The 21355-nt window shown below is 39.9% G+C and overlaps 2 protein-coding genes across 6 annotated transcripts in view; both read left to right on the top strand.

Moving 5' to 3' along the window:
- Positions 1-7685, top strand: part of SELP (selectin P) — a 42062-nt gene extending 34377 nt beyond the window's left edge. For 2 of the 5 annotated variants that reach the window (XM_065523140.2, XM_005539936.5), the window contains 6 exons: positions 103-312; positions 1664-1849; positions 2814-2933; positions 5065-5095; positions 6326-6381; positions 6970-7685. In XM_065523140.2, the coding sequence (XP_065379212.1) occupies positions 103-312; positions 1664-1849; positions 2814-2933; positions 5065-5095; positions 6326-6380 (602 nt within the window). In that variant the 3' untranslated portion in view covers position 6381; positions 6970-7685. The remainder of the gene's footprint in view (positions 1-102; positions 313-1663; positions 1850-2813; positions 2934-5064; positions 5096-6325; positions 6382-6969) is intronic. The other 3 variants (XM_074008196.1, XM_065523115.2, XM_045392487.3) reach the window with 3 other exon arrangements.
- A 2389-nt stretch (positions 7686-10074) lies between these two features.
- Positions 10075-21355, top strand: part of F5 (coagulation factor V) — a 72379-nt gene continuing 61098 nt past the window's right edge. The window contains exons 1-2 of the mRNA XM_005539935.5: positions 10075-10339; positions 14081-14172. Of these exons, the coding sequence (XP_005539992.3) occupies positions 10182-10339; positions 14081-14172 (250 nt within the window). The 5' untranslated portion in view covers positions 10075-10181. The remainder of the gene's footprint in view (positions 10340-14080; positions 14173-21355) is intronic.

Here is a 21355-nt window from a genome sequence, read left to right as displayed (position 1 = left end):
TTGTTATGAAGGGAGTGAAAAGCAGTTATTCCAGATTAGCCTTAACTCTTTACACTTCTTTTAATTGGGAGCTCTCTGAATTGAAACGTTTTCTCACAACAGGCATAGCATCACTTCCTAGTCCAGGGGTGCAATGCCCAGCCCTCACCACACCTGGGCAGGGAACCATGCACTGTAGGCATCATCCGGGAACCTTTGGTTTTAATACCACTTGTTACTTTGGCTGCAACGCTGGATTCACACTCACAGGAGACAGCATTCTCAGCTGCAGACCTTCAGGACAATGGACAGCAGTAACTCCAACATGCAGAGGTAAGGTGAAACGGAGAAGGCAATTCTGATGTTGCCTTCCTGCAAGTACTCAAGCTAGCCATTGTGCCTGTATGTTGAAGTCTCACCCAACCACAACCACTACTTCCAAGTGTCATCTCCCCTATGAAATCCACACCAATCCCAATTAAAAGTAATGTGTCACAGGCACATCACTTCTGCCCTTCCTCATGTCACAAACTAAAGCTAATACGCAAGTACTCAGAGACTTGAAGAAACATTTGCAGATGTCCGAGATGTGTTAGAAAAATAGGTATATGAAATGTAAAACCTGCTATAGAAATTGGTAAATTAAAAGTTGCATATTACATGACCATATAAACATTCCATAGTTTCATAATAATTTGAACCTAAATAAAAATTAAGCCATACGTGATATTTCCTGAAGAGCTATCACCCTATACATAAAGCATTGAGACCTATGTTTCTTTCATTTTTGTATCCCCCAAAAAACATAGCACAGTGCTTTGCAAATGTCACTACTGATCAATAACATTTATTTGAATTAAATCTAATTTCCTGACCTTTAATTTCCTATCCATAAATTAGAAAGAATAACCTGAAGTTCCCTGAAAATGTAGTTTAAGGAGGATGACAGTCTACTTCTTTCAAACTTCCGGCCGGGCGCGGTGGCTCAAGCCTGTAATCCCAGCACTTTGGGAGGCCGAGACGGGCGGATCACGAGGTCAGGAGATCGAGACCATCCTGGTTAACACGGTGAAACCCCGTCTCTACTAAAAATACAAAAAACTAGCCGGGCGAGGTGGCGGGCGCCTGTAGTCCCAGCTACTCAGGAGGCTGAGGCAGGAGAATGGCGCAAACCCGGGAGGCGGAGCTTGCAGTGAGCTGAGATCCGGCCACTGCACTCCAGCCCGGGCTACAGAGCAAGACTCCGTCTCAAAAAAAAAAAAAAAAAAAAACTTCCAGTGTCCAGATATGCTGAACACTTATTAAATATTTTAATAAACATATACTGACATGCCAGTTGATCGCAAATGTAGTAATAACATTTAGACCAGTAGTATTTTTAAGAACTAAAATTTTGTAAATAGTATATTTGGAGGCAAGATTTATTAATGCATTAGCAGGTATTTATCAGATGCTACTACGTATCCATCTTTCCATCTTGGTTCTTTGGCTATCACCCTTTGGGAGAATATTTTCATGTATGTGCTGTTAGAAGAGCTACTGTGAATATTGGAAGTGGCTCATATCCTTTCTGACCTTTTACATTCTGCCTCATTTATTGGCACTGTTAGGTTACAAAATAAACTATAATCTCTTTCACCTCCAATCCACATGTTGTTTCTCTTCCATTCTTTCTTTTCTGCAGCTGTGAAATGCCCAGAACTACATGTTAATAAGCCAATAGTGATGAACTGCTCCAACCTCTGGGGAAACTTCAGTTATGGATCAATCTGCTCTTTCCATTGTCTAGAGGGCCAGTTACTTAATGGCTCAGCACAAACAGCATGCCAGGAGAATGGCCACTGGTCAACTACCGTGCCAACCTGCCAAGGTACAATTTTCATGTGGGTTAAGAAGTCACTTTGATGTGGAAAATAACAAAATCAGTGTTTCTTCTGTGTCTTTCTCATAGTGGTCTTGCTTTCCATCACTGGGTTTCCCCCTGCTTAATAAGTTTTTCACAATGAATCAGGCAGAATCTCCTTACCTTATAGAGTGGTGGAAATTCAGTCCAGTGACTGTAGGTAATCACCCCTCCTTTTCAGTGTTCAATTTGTGAAGTGAAACCTTTCCCTTCATTATAATCTCTGTTTAACAGACCTTGAAGTTTCAAAATGTTTTAAACTGGGAGTTATTTCATGCAGATTTCTAATTTATTATATCAGAAGACCTTTGCTTACCACTTAACACTAAAAATACCCTAGCAGATCTTCCTCAATTAAGTTCTATCTGTTTGCAAAAACTTATTTGGGCTTGTATTTCAGCCCCCTATTTTTTCCCCTCATGGCTTGTCCTGACTACCTTTTGTTACATAACTGAATCTTTGCCAAAAAAATTACCCACAGTTTATTTTATTTGCCTAAACTTACATGTGTAGGCTTCTTATGTTTACAGTTTATTTTACTGGGTCCTTACCTTAATTTTCTTGGAAATTACAGTTTATATTTAAGCCTTAGGAATACAGTAAGGCCCCACTTTTATTTTATTTGCCCAAACTTACATGTATAGGCTTCTTGTGTCTACAATTTCTTTTATTGGGTCCTCACCCTGATTCCTTTGGATATTACGGTTTATATTTAAGCCTTGGAATAAAATAAGGCCCCACTTCCCATTCTGTTGCAGTGGATTTATGAATTCCAGATCTTCTTTCATGTTAGCTTGTCAGCATTGCCAGGACCTTTGGTGATCCTACTTGATCTCACATCTTAGAGTTCTCGGAAACTTTCTGACAGAGAAAGATTATTCGTTTGCATAATACGCTTCTTATGTCTTGCGTGTGTGTGTTTGTTTTGCAGCAGGACCACTGACTATTCAGGAAGCCCTGACTTACTTTGGTGGAGCGGTGGCTTCTACAACAGGTCTGATAATGGGTGGGACGCTCCTGGCTTTGCTAAGAAAGCGTTTCAGACAAAAAGGTAAATAGGAAAGAGTCTTCTCTTTGCTTTTTTCTTTCACATAATTTAGGGCGGGGAAGTAGAACCACAACTTCAGTAGTTCATGTTGGAAAATATTTGCATTAAAAGAAAAAAAAAGCCAAGATAAGTGATCTTGAGAACTGACTGTCCATTAGAATCACCTAGGGAACTTCATAAAAATATAGATCCTTCTATGGGGAGACTTGGGAGTGGCTGCAGAAATCTGAATTTTTCAAAAGCCCTCTCCCAAAATTCAAATGAGGTTACTTTGCAGTTTGGCATTTGGGGCCTCTGGTCTAAGTACCCTAGGCTATCACTAAAACTAATTAGAAAGGTGTTATGCTTCCTTACTTCACTCATTTCTTCATGTAGCAGTCATTTATTCATCATCTCTGTTAGAGTGTGAGACTCATAATGATGGTTTCTGATATTAAGGAAGGAATAATCCAGGAGGGGAGACAGGTGAAATCAATGCTGGTAGTGAAGTGTGGTAAGTGTGTTAGGACACAAATACAACCTAGGTATTATTAGAACATAGACTAGGGATGCCTTAACCAGACTGTCAGGTGAGAAAGCCTTTTTCAAGCTTAACTTTGAAGAATGAGTGGCATTTAGCCCAGGGGAAAATGGAAATAGAGTTCCATTAGAGAAAATGGCATGTAGAAAGACATGAGAGTGTGAAATCATTGAGAAGATGGTATGTTTCACAGTTAAGTGCATCTGAATCAAAAGGGGATTATGGAGGAGGCAGGAGATGAAGTTAGGGGCAGAAGAAGCTGCCCCTGTGTTGGTGACCTGGTGTGATAAGCGAAGAGATTTACTTTTTCTCCTGAAAACTTGTAAAGTTGATGCAGGATTTAAACAGAGAAGACCAAATAGATGAAAACTCTCTGTAAGGGAAACTGTGTTCATCAGATTGTTCATCAGAAAAATAACTTTAGTCTAGGAATTAAAGATGGGAACATCCCATCTCTTAAGGTTTAAAACATCCTTTCTCAATCTTCTCCACTTAGCCTGCGTATAAGTTCATAAAGTTTTGTTTATAACCTAATGGGGCTCTTCTTCATCACTCCTCATAGAAAGTAACTAGGGGCATCAGAGAGACCATTAGTGCTCAAATCAAGGTAATTGAAAGTGGCTATGTGAAAAAATCTGAAAGAGTTCTCATTGAATTTCTCTATTATTGACATAGGTCTCAACACCTATTCTTAACTGCTCAGAGGCAAAACCACGTGTTCCCTACTCTTATTCTTTCTCCATTTACAATGCTACCAAAACATTGAGGCTGTTTTTCCAAATCTTCATATATTCTCCTGTGAGTGGCCAAGACAATAGACAAAGGTCAATACTCTGCTTCAATACCAAAGAGATGTACTGAGAGCTACAGTGAATCCCTCCATGCAAAATGTGTGCTTGCTCAACCAAACCCAGAACCCAGAAGGCAGAGGCAAGAGCTCCTAGACCTTAATCTCTATGATCATGTAGGAATCACTCTAATCTTGATGTTTCCCCCAAGTCCTTTCTTTGACTTTGAGACATTTCCAGGGGACCCTGTAACAGTGCGGAAGGACAAATAGCTACCCATGTTCCAATATTTTTAATAACAAATACATTCATTTGTTGGGGATGGGAGCTTTTTTTCCTGGGCTTCTCCCAATTTGATTTTAGGCTTTCAAGTTTTCTATGGCCAAATAAGAGGAAAATGCTGCAGCCATAGCTGAAAATTCAACTATGAGAGTCTGTCATTTGGATAAAAATATGCTACCTGGGAGGAAAAACATCCACTGTTCTGTTGGTTTGGATTTACGTATGTGATTAGCTTGCCCAGCTAAGGGCTGAGGGCAAGTGACACAAGATGCCCTGAAAAGAAATGGAGTTATGTATATACTGAAAGGAAGGAGGAAGAAAGTGAGAGGACTCTGGAGTTAAATATTGTCAAATGTTCAATTTAGCCTAAAACACTTTCTACCTTTCAGGGAGAGACTGTTCCCAATATTCCCCTTTTAATGAGCCGACCTGAAAATCAGTCTACTGGTTTTCCCCAATAATTTCTATCCTTAATGACCCTCTCTTTCATCTTGTTTTTTTTTTTTTTTTAAATCAATCATTCTTATCTTCTCGCTTATTTTAGATGATGGGAAATGCCCCTTGAATCCTCACAGGTAAGGTAGAAATGTTTTATGATTGAGTAAATTTTGCTAGCTTGACTTTATAATTCACTGTAATATGTCAGAATGATTACATGCAATGCCTGCCTCCTTTTTACAATGTCTTTTAAAATGTCTTCTCTTCTATTCTGAAGTAAAATACACAGATAACAAATATTCTCATTATAACATAAAGTAGAAATAAAATGAAAAGTAATTTATAATAAAAACACGATGCAAAAACTTAGGCGCTGCACCAGCAGATGCAATGAGGTCATCAGAAACATGCACCTTCCAGCAGAATCACTAGGACAGCAGCAGCCATGCAGGTGGACTGATAGGGAAATGTTGTATTAGTGACTCAGAGAGCATTAGAGCTGTGGCCAACACTAATCTAATTTTTCAAAATGGTGAACAACTCTGGTAAAGAGTCCTAAAACCTGTGATAATTGTCCCTTGATTCATATGGCAATTACACTTTTTAAAGATGCAAAAAATGCTTAATATTTACATGTAAAGCGCTTGCGTTCCAGGCTCAGAGATTTTTAACCTGTATGAATATTGAGCAGATATTCCAAAGTTATGTGGGGTGTTGGACAATTCTTTTGTGTCCTGTACCCCCTGCTGTTTATAATCTAGCAAGAGTTTTCAAAAAGGGACAGTATGCCTCCAAGGGTATTTCTTTTGATTTTTGCAACGAACAAGAGCTCTACTGACGTTGAGTGGGCAGGAGGCAGGGGTGCTGGATATCTTTTAAAGACATTTCCATCCTGGAGGAAATAGAAATCCTTATATGAACCCTATTGTCACAGACATCCAGCACCCTTGCCCCATACCTACTCAGTATCAGTAGAACTCTTGATGGTTATAAAAATCAAAAAACACCCCGAGGTGGCACACTGCCCCTTTTGAAAACTACCGTTAGATTATTAAGTGTTAATGCCAAGAATTTTGTAACTACTTCTTCTCACCTAGAAGAGGTTGCAGCACCTTAGAGGGTATAACAGGTATTCAGTAGGTAAAACATCAACAATAACTTAGTGCGGGTACAAAATACAATGTAAATTACCCAGAGCTGTTAAGTGGGATATCGAATATTTCTTTGGCCTTTATTTTTCTTTCCTTTCTAAAGCAGAATTCCAGGGGTGGATGGTAATTTATGGTTTCTGGAAATACTATGTGTTGGACTGTGTTGTTGACAACTAAGCAGTATATGGTGGTCACCCTTGTGTTTCTGTTTTTTAGCCACCTAGGAACATATGGAGTTTTTACAAATGCTGCATTTGACCCGAGTTCTTAAGGTAACATACCTATAAAGATGTTTTTGAAGGAAATAGAACAATAGGGAAAAAAGGAAGACTATAAAGCTTAACTTTTCTTTATGTAATCATGTATTACGTTTTAAGTATGTATTAGATGTTCAGGCATGAAGGAAATTGTGTTGGCAGTAGGACACAGGTATGACAACGGAATGACAATAGAGTTCACAGAAGGATTTCCATTTCCTCCAGGACAGAAATGTCCTAACAAGACATAACTTATTTCAGGATGTGTGACATTTCCATTATTGGCTGCTAGGTGGTGATGATGTGACCTTTCCTGCAAAGCAGAAGTCAAGACTGCTGAAAAATGTTTTCGAACTGTTATGGAGTCAATTCCCTATGCTACCTGCTGGAAAAAACAAAAATAATCTGATGCTATCCCTCTCCCAAAAAATTCAGTGGGTAGCTGAGTGTCCTACAAAAAACCTGAATGGCAGAATATTCAAAATCTAGAAAGAAAAGATTATGCTGAGCCTCAGGGGGTAGATATGATGAGCAATTTTTTTCTTTCCTTTTTTTTTTTTAAGGAAATGATAATTATTTAAATTTCTTTGGTCTCATTTTCAGAGACCTGTCCTTTTCCTGGTCACCTCATTCAGCTCCATATGATCCTGTTGTGAACATCAAGTTTCCTGCTAGACTTGACTTAACTATAATGCATTTGCTGCAGTTTTCCATAAATACCTGTGAATCAAAGACATGGAATTATCTTAGATTAGCTCTGGACCAGACTGTTGGACCAGCTCTGGACCAACCCTGTTTCCTGAGTTTGGGATTGTGGTACAATCTCAAATTCTCAACCTACCACCCCTTCCTGCCCCACCCCTTCTCTTCCTGTAATACAAGCCACAGAAGCCAGGAGCAAATGTTTCTGCAGTAGTCTCCGTGCTTTGACTCACCTGTCACTTGAACTGCCAGTGAACCAAAGAGACTAGAGCATCTGACTCACAAGAAGACCAGACTGTGGAGAAACAAAAATACCTCTTTATTTTTTGATTGAAGGAAGGCTTTCTCTACTTTGTTGGAAAGCAGGTGGCATCTCTAACGGGAAGCAATTCCTGTAGCATCTTCTGGAGTCTCCAGTGGTTGCTGTTGATGAGGCCTCTTGGACCTCTGCTCTGAGGCTTCCAGAGAGCCCTCTGGATGGCACCAGAGGCTGCAGAAGGCCAAGAATCAAGCCAGGAGGATACATGTCACTGTGGACCTTCCTGCCACCAGCCACTGTCCCTCAAAGGACCCAAAGACCAATATTCAAATGTATAATTAAAAGAATTTTCCCCAAATGCCATGTTCCTCTATTGGATGGTTCGTTCAGTAAGGTCTGTGTATATCACATTGTTTGCCATCAGTGTAATAACACATAATTATGGTTGTCCTATTTACACCTCAACCATTCAGTCAGCCAGCAAATTTGTGTCACACACCCTCCACTCCAAGAGAAAATCAGAGAAATGGAAAAATTCTTCATCACCTGAATGTTTTACAGGGAAGAACAAATGTATTTTACATGTTCTTCAAATCCCATGTTTAATAAATAGGTCATTGAAAGTTATACAGTGTTTATCTGGAACTGATGTTAAAAAAAAATAGAGAGCCAAACATTATAGTAGTCATCTTGTCTCTGTAAAATGTAATGCAATAAACATGTCATGTATACTGTATATACATAAGCAAACATCCAAGTAAAAAAAGCAGCCTACTCAAAGGTTACAGTAATGTTGCAACAATGTTGGTAGTAACCTTGGGATTTAGGGACACAGTGCTTTCAAAACGTTTCTCTGATACACTGCCAGTAGCATCTCTGACTGCTTATTTATACGTCAATCAATAGGCTAGATGTTCTAGGACTTTGGTCTCAGCCCTATTTCCTGAGTCAGAATCTACATTTTGTAAAAGTTCCCCTGGGAATTCTGATGGGCTACCAACTTTGGGAGATACTGATAACATTGTAGATAAAGAAGTGTAAGCAACTGTTCAATCAGGGAGACAATAGATACCTACATGGAATAACCAAAGGTAATTAACATGATTATACAATTTGAATAGTGTTATAATAGTTCATAAAATGGAAAAGTCCATTGGAGCCCAGAATCTGGGAGACAGGCAGAACCCTGCACTGTAAAGAATGACCCAGCAAAGAGGAAGAAAATGGGCATTTTAAGTTGGTAGAATAATATCAGCACAGGAGGAAAGACAGAACACTGGGGGGAGTGGGGAGGGGGGAAGAGGCTGTTGATGAGCCTGACATCATTAACAGAGACCTCACATGAGGTGCCAGATTACAATTTATTGAATGTACTGAATGCATAAAGCATGACAGAAACTTGGAGCCATGCAGATACAGGGAACCCAGGACAAGTCATTATGATGTCTCACACGATATAATTCTCAGATTCTCTATTAACAGCAAAGTAAGATTTAAGGTGGTGTGAAACAACTAGATCCTTCAAGAAATACAAGAATACAAGGGGTCCTGGAGACAGGAAAATATAATCATAGTAATAAATTTGTGACTGACTGACTTTCTTTCTTTCTCTCTCTCTCTCTCTCTCTCTGGCTCTCTCTTCTTTCTTTCTTTTTTTTTTTTTTTTTGATGGAGTTTTATTCTTGTAGCCTAGGCTGGAGTAAAATGGCAAGTTATCAGCTCACTGCAACCTCCACTTTCCGGGTTCAAGCAATTCTCTTGCCTCAGTCTCTTGAGTAGGTGGGATTACAGGTGTCCACCACAACTCCCGGCTAATTTTTTGTATTTTTAGTAGATACAGGGTTTCACTATGTTGACCAGGCTGGTCTTGAACTCCTGACCTCAGGTGATTCACTTGCCTTGGCCTCCCAAAGTGCTGGGGTTACAGGCTTGAGCCACTACGCCTAGCTGCTGTGTGCTAAGTGCTGGAACTATAGTTTACAGTAGCATTTTATCCTCCCAACATACCCTATCAGGAAAAACCATTATTGTCATCCTTATTTCACAGATATCAAAACTGAACAGAGAGGTACAGTAACTTGCCCAAGACAACACAGCTAGTAAGTGAAACTGAAAACTGGACAACTGATTTTTTTTTCAGCCAAGTTCTTTAAGCCCTCTGCTATGCTGCAGCTTAGCTAGCTACAGGCCCTTATCAAGGCAGAACTGTGCCTTGATAGAGACCAGGAAGGCGATTCAGAGCAGTAGGCCTTGTCCATGTGTTTGTTCCCTTCTTCTCCACCACTTGAAAATAGTGTTTCAGTGCCGGGTAACAGGGCACAATACTCTTTTCCTCAGATCAAAAGGGGAGCCATCTGATTAAGGTGGTTGGGTACCACTGCACTTCACAGAAAGTTCTCCAAGTGTGAGCTTGTCCGGACCCAGGCAGGCCTCAGGTCAGTGGTAAGGGTCGACTGCTTCCGCGGTGTTGGCCGGTGGAAATGGAGGGATACAGCTTTGTCCGGCTCATGAATCCCTGGGCATTGTCCCGCCTGCTAGAGCCTCTGATCTCTGCCCCTTCTTCACCTGTAGTAAAACAGTCACTAGTTTGGTTGCTCTCCCTAATACCTCTGGTCGCTGGGAGCTGTGATCTCACCAAGCCCCTGCCAGGAAAAGCCCCAGAAAAAGGGGAGGGAGGGAGAGGCAGAGGCTGCCGCTGCAGTTTGCAAGAACCGCAGGGGAGAAGGACGCTGCCACCCACAGCCTTCAGAGCTCATTGCAGCTGGGACAGCCAGGAGCGGGGTTAGTCAGCAGCTCGACGAGCGGCTGCCCAGGTCCTGGGGTGGTGGCAGCCAGCGGGAGCAGGAAAGGAAGCATGTTCCCACGCTGCCCACGCCTCTGGGTCCTGGTGGTCTTGGGCACCAGCTGGGTAGGCTGGGGGAGACAAGGGACAGAAGCGGTACAGCTAAGGCAGTTCTACGTGGCTGCTCAGGGCATCAGTTGGAGCTACCGACCTGAGTCCACAAACTCAAGGTAACTCAGGTGTGGATCTGGGTGGGCTTCTCTAGAGAGGAAAATCTATTTCTTTAGACAACATTTCCTTTGCAATGTCATGGCTTTTTTTTTTTTTTTTTTAACTTCAGGTAAGTAAATATAACTAATAGGAGAGTACACTGAATTAAATAAACTGGGCGAATGCTAATTTTGCCTCCAATAATGTAGTTTATCATTCTGAGGGTATAGAAAGCATTCCATTTGATTGGTTAGATGATGCTTTCTTTTCAAGTTTATTTTCAATACAGTTTTGTTAGTATGTTTGTGTTGGCTTATATATTGGTGAATTCAAAGGCACCAGGGATTGCTTCCTCATTAGTGCTTTCTGGAAATTCCTGTTCCAGATTTTTAGTTGTTTAGTATTTTTATAAGACTCCTATTTACGTATTATTTGTTCCATTGTCTACATAGCTTCATCTTCTAAAACTAAAAATGAACACCTTGTGCTTTTTGTCATATAATTTTATTGCTGCCTTATAAATGATTTTCAAAATATCATCAGTTCTTGTATGTTTTTGTACTTTCACCTTTTTTCTGCTTCATATTTGACTTATTTATCCTTCTGAATGTGACTCTTCATTTTTTTCTCTCTGTTAATCATGTCCTGGGATATGACTTACTTATCCTACTGAATGTGACTCTTCATTTTTTTCTCTCTGTTAATCATGTCCTGGGATATGGTATGTAACTGAGAGGAGGTTTAATTCATATAAAATACTACCCTTGAGTTGCAAACTATTTTTTCTAATTGAAATGTTAAAAATAAGACTTCTCAGAAATTAACTAAATCATAGAGTCTATTCAATATTTCCAGTTAGTTATTTTTTAAATGGTCAACCTGCTAGTGTGACTCACTTTTTTCCCTAACATCACAGTTTATTATGAAAGATGTGTTCCTCTTTTACAATTACAAAACCAAAGCAATCTGCCAAAAACTAATGTAATATTTGAGATCTTTTAGTGTATAATATTAGCCTTTTTAAAACTCTCATTGTAAGTGGGTTATTTTGCAGGGTATTACACATGATCTTGGTCTTATAATAAGAAGAGATCCCTCCTTTTCAAAAATAATCATTTTAAATATTGTACTTCAAAGTAACAATCTAGGTCACACCCACACCCTTCGGAACTGCTGTAAGCTAAAACCCCAAGGAAAATAACAGTCCTTCTAACACTAATCTTGCCTGCTCATGAGAAGAATGCAAACTTGGTTGTTGGCTTTCTTGTAGCATGCTGGGTTTACGCTTGGGAGTTTTTTTCTCGTGTCTGTAGTTAGCATTGAAAATAGCAAGCAAAATGCTGGAGGCAGAATCACATAGGGCAAAGGTCTGATTCACATGGCGAGTACACAGGGAACCACGACTGGTCATTCTGTCCCCTCACCCTGTGGGTAAGTTTCCAAAGTTCTGGAGAGTCATTTCTCTGGTAGCAATTGTTGAGTCAAAACCATAGAAACATAACCCAGACAAACTGTCATATTGTTTAACCCTAAATCATATCACTTCTCTCTAGCATTTTCTTATGAAAAATCTAATCCATATATCTGGCTGCTTACACTAAGAACTTGTTCTAACTTGTCCAGCCCCTAGAGCTATGATGCTCACTAGATGAATATCAACGTAGACAACTCCATCTTTTGGCAAAGTGTATTTTAGCACAAAGCAGAAATCCGTCTACTTATTTCATATAATATTAGCAGGACAATGCCTTGTAAAGGTAAAATGTACATATTATTCTTGCTCCAAGTCAGAGATGAACACTTTCAAAAATTTCCTTAGAAACCTTGTTTAGTCACTCACATAATACAAAGAGATATTGAAGAAAAGATACACATACATTTTCCTCCTAGGGTTCTAGCTTTATATGATTTTGTGACTATGAACAAATCATCTTTAAACAATCCTTATAAATGAAAAACTCATTGTACCCATTGTTTGAATTCATATCATCTGTAACTTTTTAATCAGATAGATTATTTTCCAATAGAAATTGTTCAGATTAAAATAGACATACCTCAGTATAAATACACAGCATACATAGTAAAACTTGTTAGAAAACCTCTCTCTGTTGAAATTACTCCACATAAGAGACTGATATTTTTTAGTAAAGATTTTATACCATCATCTACATTCTGTATCAAAGATCTGGGGCAGGGGAGGACAATAACTTTTCAATTGTACTAAAAAAATAAATAAAAATGGACTTCCACATTAGGGACATTAGTATATAGCATCTTAGAATTCTTAAGTTATAAGAACGCTAAGAGGTCATTTAATTCATATTCAAACATATTAAGGTGTTTTAACCTTCTACTTTTTCCCTTGCCCTCAGCACCAATGACCTTACCAAGTAGTTGTCTAATTTCTACTTGAATACTGCCAGTGAATCCACTACCTTCTCTATCTAGCCATTCTAAAAGTACTTACATGCCTCCTTTAATCCTGCCCCCACATATTAACACAGTTCCTGTATTCCACATATTAAAATTTGTGAGCATTACTATTACTACAGATTTGTTTTTGCTTTCTGTGAAAACCTGAAGGCTAAAGACTAACTCTAATTATATTTACAAAATATTACTAGCTAACATGGATTAAGTATTTCTAGTGTGCCAGTTCTGTGCCTTTTGTACATATCAACTTATTTAAAATTATACAACAATTCTGTGAGGGAGATTTCAGTATTAATCTCATCTTATAGTTGTAGAAACTGAGGCACAAATGAATTAAGTAAACTTTTCAAGATAAAACAATAAGAGGTAGATGTAGTCTTCAAGTCCAGAGATACTGAATTCACAGCCTGCACCCTAGCCACCGTGCTGTATAGAAGGCATGGCATACGTGGGTGCTGTTATGTCTTGATTATGGCTGGGTCACTGTCCCCGCATTAGGAAGCAAAACAAAGCCACTCTGATCAAATTGAGACATTTGTAAGGTATTTTCTCTGAATTCTCTTTCCTTTTACCCTCATCTTTGAGTTTAAGACAAGGATAAGAATGATGTGTCTTTAGAGGTACAGAACAATAACAACAACAACAACAGCAACAACAGGAAAGTAACTCACCACTCACGACTCTCCCTGTTGTCTGTCCTCTCTCTAATATTTTTTTAAATCATGAATGCGGTGGTTTCACATTTTTTAATATTGGTTCTGCCACTTATCAACTGTGTCTCTTAGACAAGTTACTGACTGTTTCCAAAACAGATTTTTCATTTGTTTGTTTCCAATATGAATCCCAGGGCTTTTACCCCGTTAGCCATCTCTCACCTCTCAACTAGAAATAAATTCCACGAAATCAATACTTTTTCACAATTTCCCCAGTAGATTAAAACTATTTTTGATTGATCAGTTGAAAAACAGCTCATATATTTATTCATAAAGGATTTGGTCATATTTTAATAATATAAAATCTAAACCTACAGTTTGGGTTTATACTGTGATATTGGGTTCTTTTTAGAAAATTGATTCTGAGGAACGATATTAGGGTAGATTAACTTGTGAACAAATAGTTATCACAACAGGATATTTTTGAAGAGACCAATAATTATTTCATTAACTTTATTTATTGATCATATTTATAAAATGGTGGGCTTCTGAAATGCAATAAAGATACTGGTATTCTACTAGAAGTCTGAAGATATGAGAGATCTACTTTTTTTGTGATGTGAGAAATAGATGTTGAATATGCCTTTCAAATTAGTTTTTGTATTATATTTCCAGTTTGAATCTTTCTGCAACTTCCTTTAAGAAAATTGTCTACAGAGAGTATGAACCATATTTTAAGAAAGAAAAACCACAATCTAGCATTTCAGGTAAGCCTGAAATATACTTTTTAAATTTTAAAGATAAATTTCTATGGGTAATTTGGCATTCACATGCATCTAAAATTTCCATTTACTTGAAAATTTGTAGAAATATGTGTTTTCTTTTTTAACAAGTACTGGCTGCATAATATGTGGGGCCCCTTGTTCATATTACTGAACACTTCAAAGTAGTGACTGCAAAGCATTAAACCAAGCCAGGGGCCCTTCGGGGCATGGGGCCCTGTGAAACTGCCCAGGTCACATACCCATGAAGCTGGCTCTGTTTTTAACCTTGATTAAAATAGCTAAATAAAACTTATAAGTGTTTGAATTTTTATTCATTCATCTAAAAAACTGTTATTGAGTACCGGGTGTGGGCTGGGCATTGAAATAGGTAGGCACTGTGGATGCAACAGTGGATGAGACAGTCTCATATCCTGGGTTCACGGAGATTATGGTTTAGTTTAATGAGCACAGATGTGCCTCTGCAGAATGATTTTTTGCTTCCATTTGGCTCCCTAGATTCATTCAAAGTAACTATGTATGGCTGACTCTTTTGCGTCTCCTATTTATCTAGTGTGATATATACAATAGCCATAATTTTTAAAGAAAATCTCTTCTTTTTTCCTCATCTCTTCCTTTATCAAGAAGACTGGGTTGAATAGGGTTCTAGTATCTTAACTATGATACCATATTCTACAGGGATGAAGTGCTCAAGGGAGCACTTCCTCCAGTTGAGTCCCCTTGTCAGTAATTCACCTGTCCCTTTCCCCAACCAGATGAAGACCTGCTGTCTTTCCGAGAATCATCCTAGTCTGTCCTGCCTCTTCTGATCTCCCTTAATCTTCAATATTTACTCAGTGGGAGTCATTCTTTCCGTTAAAAATCAACAACCAAACCAAAACCAGACCAAACCATGTCCAGGTTAACTCCTATCTAGAAAAAGAAAAACAAAAAAATCTCCCCGTGACCCTGCCTGCCTTTTCCTTTTCTCTCCTTTCCTTCACTTCAGTTTTTGTGTGAGGACTCTGTATCATTCTCTACATTTCTTCGCCTATATTCTTTTCCTAATCTGCTTTAGTATGAATGAGTCTACTAAAATTACTCTTACAAAAGGGCACTCAGGACTTGAGGTGCCAGAGCCTATGTTCTTTTACTACTAGACATTACTAGGACATTTAACACTCTTCCTTTTTGAAGCTCTCTCTTTACCTGGTTTTTCTATTGTCACTTCCCCTGGGTTTTCTGACTTCTCTTACCACTCCTGCTCAGTATCCCCACCAGATATTCTCCCCTAGGGTTCCAATCTCACCCAAAACCAAAGCTTTCACTACGACCTACCCAGAAGCCACTTTCCCTCTGAAGCTACACTGACACCCCCTCCATATCAGCAGAATTAAGTCTTCCCTCTTCTATACACCCCTAGTACCTTGAATTAATCCCTATCTTCTAAAGATATTATGTACAAAGTATTTATAATGATGCTGACACACAATAGGCACTCAGTAGAAGTTAGCTACATTATTGTTATTGTTGCTGCTATTATTAATCATAACTTAGATCATATATATCATAGTATTATGGATATCTATATATCTATATTTCTCCACTCATTTATATATTCTTCATATGTGTTCATTTATATATTTATTTAATTTTAAACAAATCTGCATTTAAATATTCTTTTATTTTAAAATAATTGTGTATTGAGGCCGGGCATGGTGGCTCATGCACTTTGGGAGGCCAAGACGGATCACTTGAAGTCAGGAGCTCCAGACCAGCCTGGCCCACATGGTGAAACCCTGTGTCTACTGAAAATACAAAAATTAGTTGCACATGGTGGTGTGTGCCTGTAGCCCCAGCTACTCAGGAGGCTGAGACATGAGAATCACTTGAACCCAGGAGGTGGAGGCTGCAGTGAGCAAAGATCGCATCATTTCACTCCAGCCTGGGTGACAGAGCGAGACTCCATCTCAAAAAAAAAAAAAAAAAAAAAAAAATTGTGTATTGAGAACCTACCACATTCCAGGTTCTGGGATTCAGTGAATAAGACATGGACCTTGACTTCCAGGAGTCAACCAGCTACTGGGGATAACCTATAGGTAGACAAGCAATGACAGTAGAGTAACAAGGAAGAACTATGATGAGGATTTTGTAGTAGGACATAGGAGACCTATCTCCAGTCTGGTGGGCAGGAAAGTACTTCTCTTTCTAGGTTGATAGCTGAAAAAAGAGTAGGATCTTGGAAATCCAAGTGGGGAGGCAAGGCATTGGAGGGTAGATGCATTTTAAACCAAGGCACAGAATGTTTCAAAGTTTGGAGGTGAGAGTATGGTATGTTTGTGGAACCATAACTGGATCAGCACAGCTGGAGCACAAACTTCAGGGAAGGAATTAACAAGAGATGCAACTAGATGGAGATCAGGCATCCATGCTAGGCTTTATAGTGAGAGGAATAGGGAGTCCCTAATAGGATTTCAGCAGGAGAAAGATTTGTCCTTTAGAAAGACAATCCTCTCCAATTATAGAGAATGGATTGGAGGAAGACCAGAGTCCAGAGCCAGAGAAACCAGTTATGGGACTGTTGTATCAATCCAGATAGCAGAGAAGCTGAGATGGGGAAAATGAGATGGGGAAAATGATTTAGGAGCTAAAATCAATTAAACTTGGTGACTCATTAGATGTGATAATGAGGAAGAAAAGGGAATTATTATGGACTTCAAGGTTCTGGTTTAAACAGCAGAGTGGATAGGGTGCCTATCAGTAAGAAAGAAAATTTAAGAAAAGGAGATAGTTTGTGAGGGAAGGTGAGAAGTATAGATTTGGAGTCTGTCTATAGAATGTCTACCTAGAGATGTTAAATGAGCAGATCGGTGTAGAAGTTTGGCCCTCAAAAGAGAGAACTGAGCTAGCTGTAAACATTTGGGAGACATCAGAACAAAGATGGTAATTGAAGCCTTTAGAGGGTGTAAATTTACCAGGGAGGATATGATGAGAAGAGAAGGCTGCAGACAGAGCTCAAAGTAGCAGCAAAGTCCAAGGGATGAGCCAAGAAAGAAAAGTTTACTAAGGAGCTTGAGAAAGCCTGTTCAGGGAGGGGAGAAAAAATCTAGAGAATGTGGTATCCTGGAAGCAAAGGGTCAAATGCTATGAAGAGTTATTAATATAAGGGCCAAAATATGGTCCTTTTATTATGGAATAGTGGGGCAAGTCCAGATGGCAGGATGAGGAGTGAATGGAAGGCAAGGAAACTGAAGCAGAAGGGTCTTACAGATAACTCTTCCCTGAAACTTGGTTCCAGATGGGAGGAGAGACAGTGTACTTCTGAGGCGGACTCAGGAGCTTCAGGATATTTGATAATTTTATAAAAAGGAATACAGAGACTTAAAATATTAAAGGGAAGACTCCATAGAAATGCCACAAAGTCCTTTCCAATAGAAAACGAGGGGATAAAAACATCTGAGAGAGAGGACTTGGAAGAAGCAGGAAGCATTGGGATTCAAACCTTGGGCCAGCTTGGCCTTAGGTAGAATGGCTACTACCTTCATTGGGGGCCCGGAAAGCAGAAGATAACGTTGCCAATAAAATTAAGTTTGTAGTTGTGAGCAGGAAGTTGAAGGATGTCCTGTCCTATATCACAGAGTCTATTCATTTTCAGAGCTCCAGCTCCAAGCTTAGCATATACAATAGATACTTAAGAACTGTTTAATTAAATTAAATTGTAGGTAGATGAAGGGAATATGAGGTGGGAAACATACTCATTAAGAGGAATTGGCAGGTATTTGAAGGTGTACCTTTTGTGGCTTTTGCCAAGCTAAGCAAACTTTAATCCCTTTGCTGTGTAAGACCTTGTGCTGAATGCCGTAAGAGATGGAAAGGACTAATTCCAGGCTGAAGACTTTTAAACAATAAAAAGGCATGGATAGTTTTTGAAGAAAAGGGTACTATGATCAAAGTCCTTTCAGGTGATTATGTTTTGTAGTGATTTCCTGCTTTAACCTTAGTAGAGCCAGACTCTGACAGTTGGTGAGAACGGTCTCCAATTTATGTGTAAGGCCTTTGCACCTTTCTGTCAACCCCTGTGTATCTCAGAATATATTTGTTTTTTGTGAACAAAGGCATTTTGACGTCCATTTTAATGTAATCGCTTCCTGAGCATCCAAAGTTGCTTAACTATGAACTTCTGAAGTGCAGGAGTGGTATCTTATTCACCTTTGTATCTCTATAGTAGTTGATACAAGGAGGCAAATCTGGCGTGAAGGAAAAGCCTTTTATTTTGACTGAGATCTGGATTTGAACACTGCCATTAACTATGTGGCCTCTCCCATTCCCCAGACAAGTCCTGTGTCATTTGTTCCTTTCTCCTATGTTCTGCTCCACTCCTCTGCTGGCTATGATTCTAGCTGAGCCCCGAACAAATCATGAGCCTCACTCCTGCAGCATGAACTAGTGTTGCTGTTAGTTATTGTAATTGCAGGGGGCTGGGCTGCAGGATTGGAGGTCTGAAGATGTCTAATAAAGTTTATGGACATTTGGGCAGGTGAAGGAGTATGGCTGGGGTCATTTTTAGGAATTCTGTCTTGGGCTTTAAAATGTCTAGTTTTGGCTGGGCATAGTGGCTCACGCCTATAATCCCAGCACTTTGGGAGGCCAAGGTGGGAGGATTGCTTGAGGCCAGGAGTATGAGACCAATCTGAGCAATGTAGTAAGACCCTGTTTCTATTTAAAAATATGTATATTTTTTAATTAGTCAGGCATGGTGGTACATGCCTGTAGTTTCAGCTACTGGGGGTGCTAAGGCAAGAGGGTCATTTAAGACAAGAGCATCACTTGAGCCCAGGAGTTTGAGGCTGCAATGAGTTATGATCACACCACTGCACTCCAGCCTGGGTGACAAAGTACGGCCTCACCTCTAAATAAATAAGTAATTAATTAAATTGGCTAGTTTTGAGTCTCCCCATTTTTCAGGGACAAATTATAAAATGTTTGTCCCTGAAGGAGTTTTGAAATAGCTGCAACAATCACTACCTTGTGTTATGTAATGCCTTGTTCACCTAAGAGCAGGGGATTGGATTAGCTGACCTTCTGCAGTCAGTCCTTTTCCAGTTCCACAACTGCACTAAATTGGGTACATGCTGTGCTGGCTTCCCCAAGCCCTGAAGTAGGCCACTCCTTTCCCCGATCCAGCTTTGGGCACTGAGGAGAGGGTGAGAAGGGTCTTAGGCCATCTGGCTGATGGAGGAGCTGAAGAGCAGCTGGAAAACCATTTAGCCATGTGTTTTCCTACATGCTTGAAAGTATTCCGTATGCATTTATGAAAACATCCTTTTGTTTTGCCTTAATTCTGAAGAAGCAGGAGGGGAGGTTGAGTAAATACTCCAAACTGTCCACTGAAGTAATAGGTCTTATTAGGTTAAATAACTTAATAGACTTTCTCTGGGCATCTGGTATTTGCAGCCATGTGATGCCAGTAAACAAACCAACCAAGCAAGAGAACCATGGCAACTAAATGCGGTACATAATTGGCAGCATAGTCAGCACCCTGCTGGGCTCACTGGCAGCCAGGTTAGGTGGGAATAGTCAGTGGAAACTTCCATCAGGAGCCAAGACAGAGGGTAGCAGCTGGAAGAGAGGGGTCAGTCAGTGGAGTCAGACATGTCAGGAGTCAAAAGAGGTGTAGACATCTGGACTGTTCTATAAAGATGGGGGCCTGAGCCCTGGCTCAGGAGTCCAGAGATCTGAGTTCTGATCCCAGCAATGCTACCAGATCACTGACTGACCTTGGGCAAGTCATCCTTGTCCCCCCATTCCTACCTCCCAGGCTTTGTTAACTGAAAGAAGGACTGAACTTTGTGACCTCCACAGTCCTGTGTAAAGCCAACATAAAAACAAACAAAAAGCTTCAGGCACAAGATCAGAATAAATTCCAGGACTAGGAGTTCAAGGAAATGAATAGGACAACCATGGGTGGCAAGACAGGGGTAGGGAAAGATAGGATCTCTGTCCCAGAGATCAGAGTTTACCATTGCTTCGGTAACCAGTTACTGCAAACTTAGTGGCTAAAACAACACAAATTTATTCTTTTATAATTATATTTCTGCAGATCAGAAGTCCAAAATGGGTTTTATTGGGCTAAAATCAACGTGTTGGCAGAGCTGCATTCCTTCTGGAGGCTCTGGGGGAGAATTGTTTCCTTGTCTTTTCCAGTTACTGGAAGCTGCCTACACTCATGGGCTCATGGCCCCTTCCTCCATCTTCAAAACCAGCTGAGTAGCATCCCAAGTTGTTCCTAACTCAGATTCTCCTGCATCCCTCTTATAAGGACCTTTGGGATTACATGGGATCCACCTGGACAGCCCAGAAAAATCTCATCTCAAGATCCTTAATCATAGATACACAGTCCCTTTTGCCATATAAAGTAGCATATTTCCAGGTCCAGAGATTAGGACATGGACATCTCAGCAGGGGCACATTATTCTGCCTACTACACCCACCAAACAAAGCCCTCCCACGGTGTCCTCCCTCTCAGAGAATGGCACCCTCCACCCAGCTCCCCAAACCAGAACCTCATCAGCCATCCATGGCAACTGATGTCCTTCATTCTCTACCCCATATCCAATCCATCTTCAAGTTCCAACTATTTTATCTTCTAAATAGATCACTAATATATTCTCTCCTCATCATCTCATCATAATCTCAGTCACCACTGTCTCTCCTGGAGCCAAATCTGTTCTCACAATTGTTCTCCACTCAGTTTCCTCCCAGATCATCCTCCACAAATGCAGCCAGAGATTTTAAAACCAAAATCTGGTCCATGTTGCACCCTGATGAAAACTCTTTAATGGCTTCCAGATACTCTTAGGCTAAAGGGAAAACTCAAAGAGGCTTACAAAGCCCTGCATGATGGGACTCTCAGAATGCCTTCAGCTTCACTTTCTGCTCCTTCCTTTCACATACTAAGCTCCACCTCCCCACTGGCTGTCAGTTCTCTGAAAAGACCACATTTTCTGGCACCTCAGGGCCTTTGTGCATACCACTCTCACTTTTTAGAATGTCTTCGGCCATCCCTTTGCCTCTCTGCCTTTGGGCTTCAGTTAAAGGATTAATTCCTCAGAAAAGAATTCCCCAACTTACCTCCTATTGGACTAGATTCCCCTGTCAAATACTCTTCAGAGTATTCCATTCTTTTCTG

Source organism: Macaca fascicularis, chromosome 1 (assembly GCF_037993035.2).
Source record: "Macaca fascicularis isolate 582-1 chromosome 1, T2T-MFA8v1.1".
Lineage (NCBI taxonomy): Eukaryota > Metazoa > Chordata > Mammalia > Primates > Cercopithecidae > Macaca > Macaca fascicularis.
This window is presented reverse-complemented; position numbering and strand designations above follow the sequence as displayed.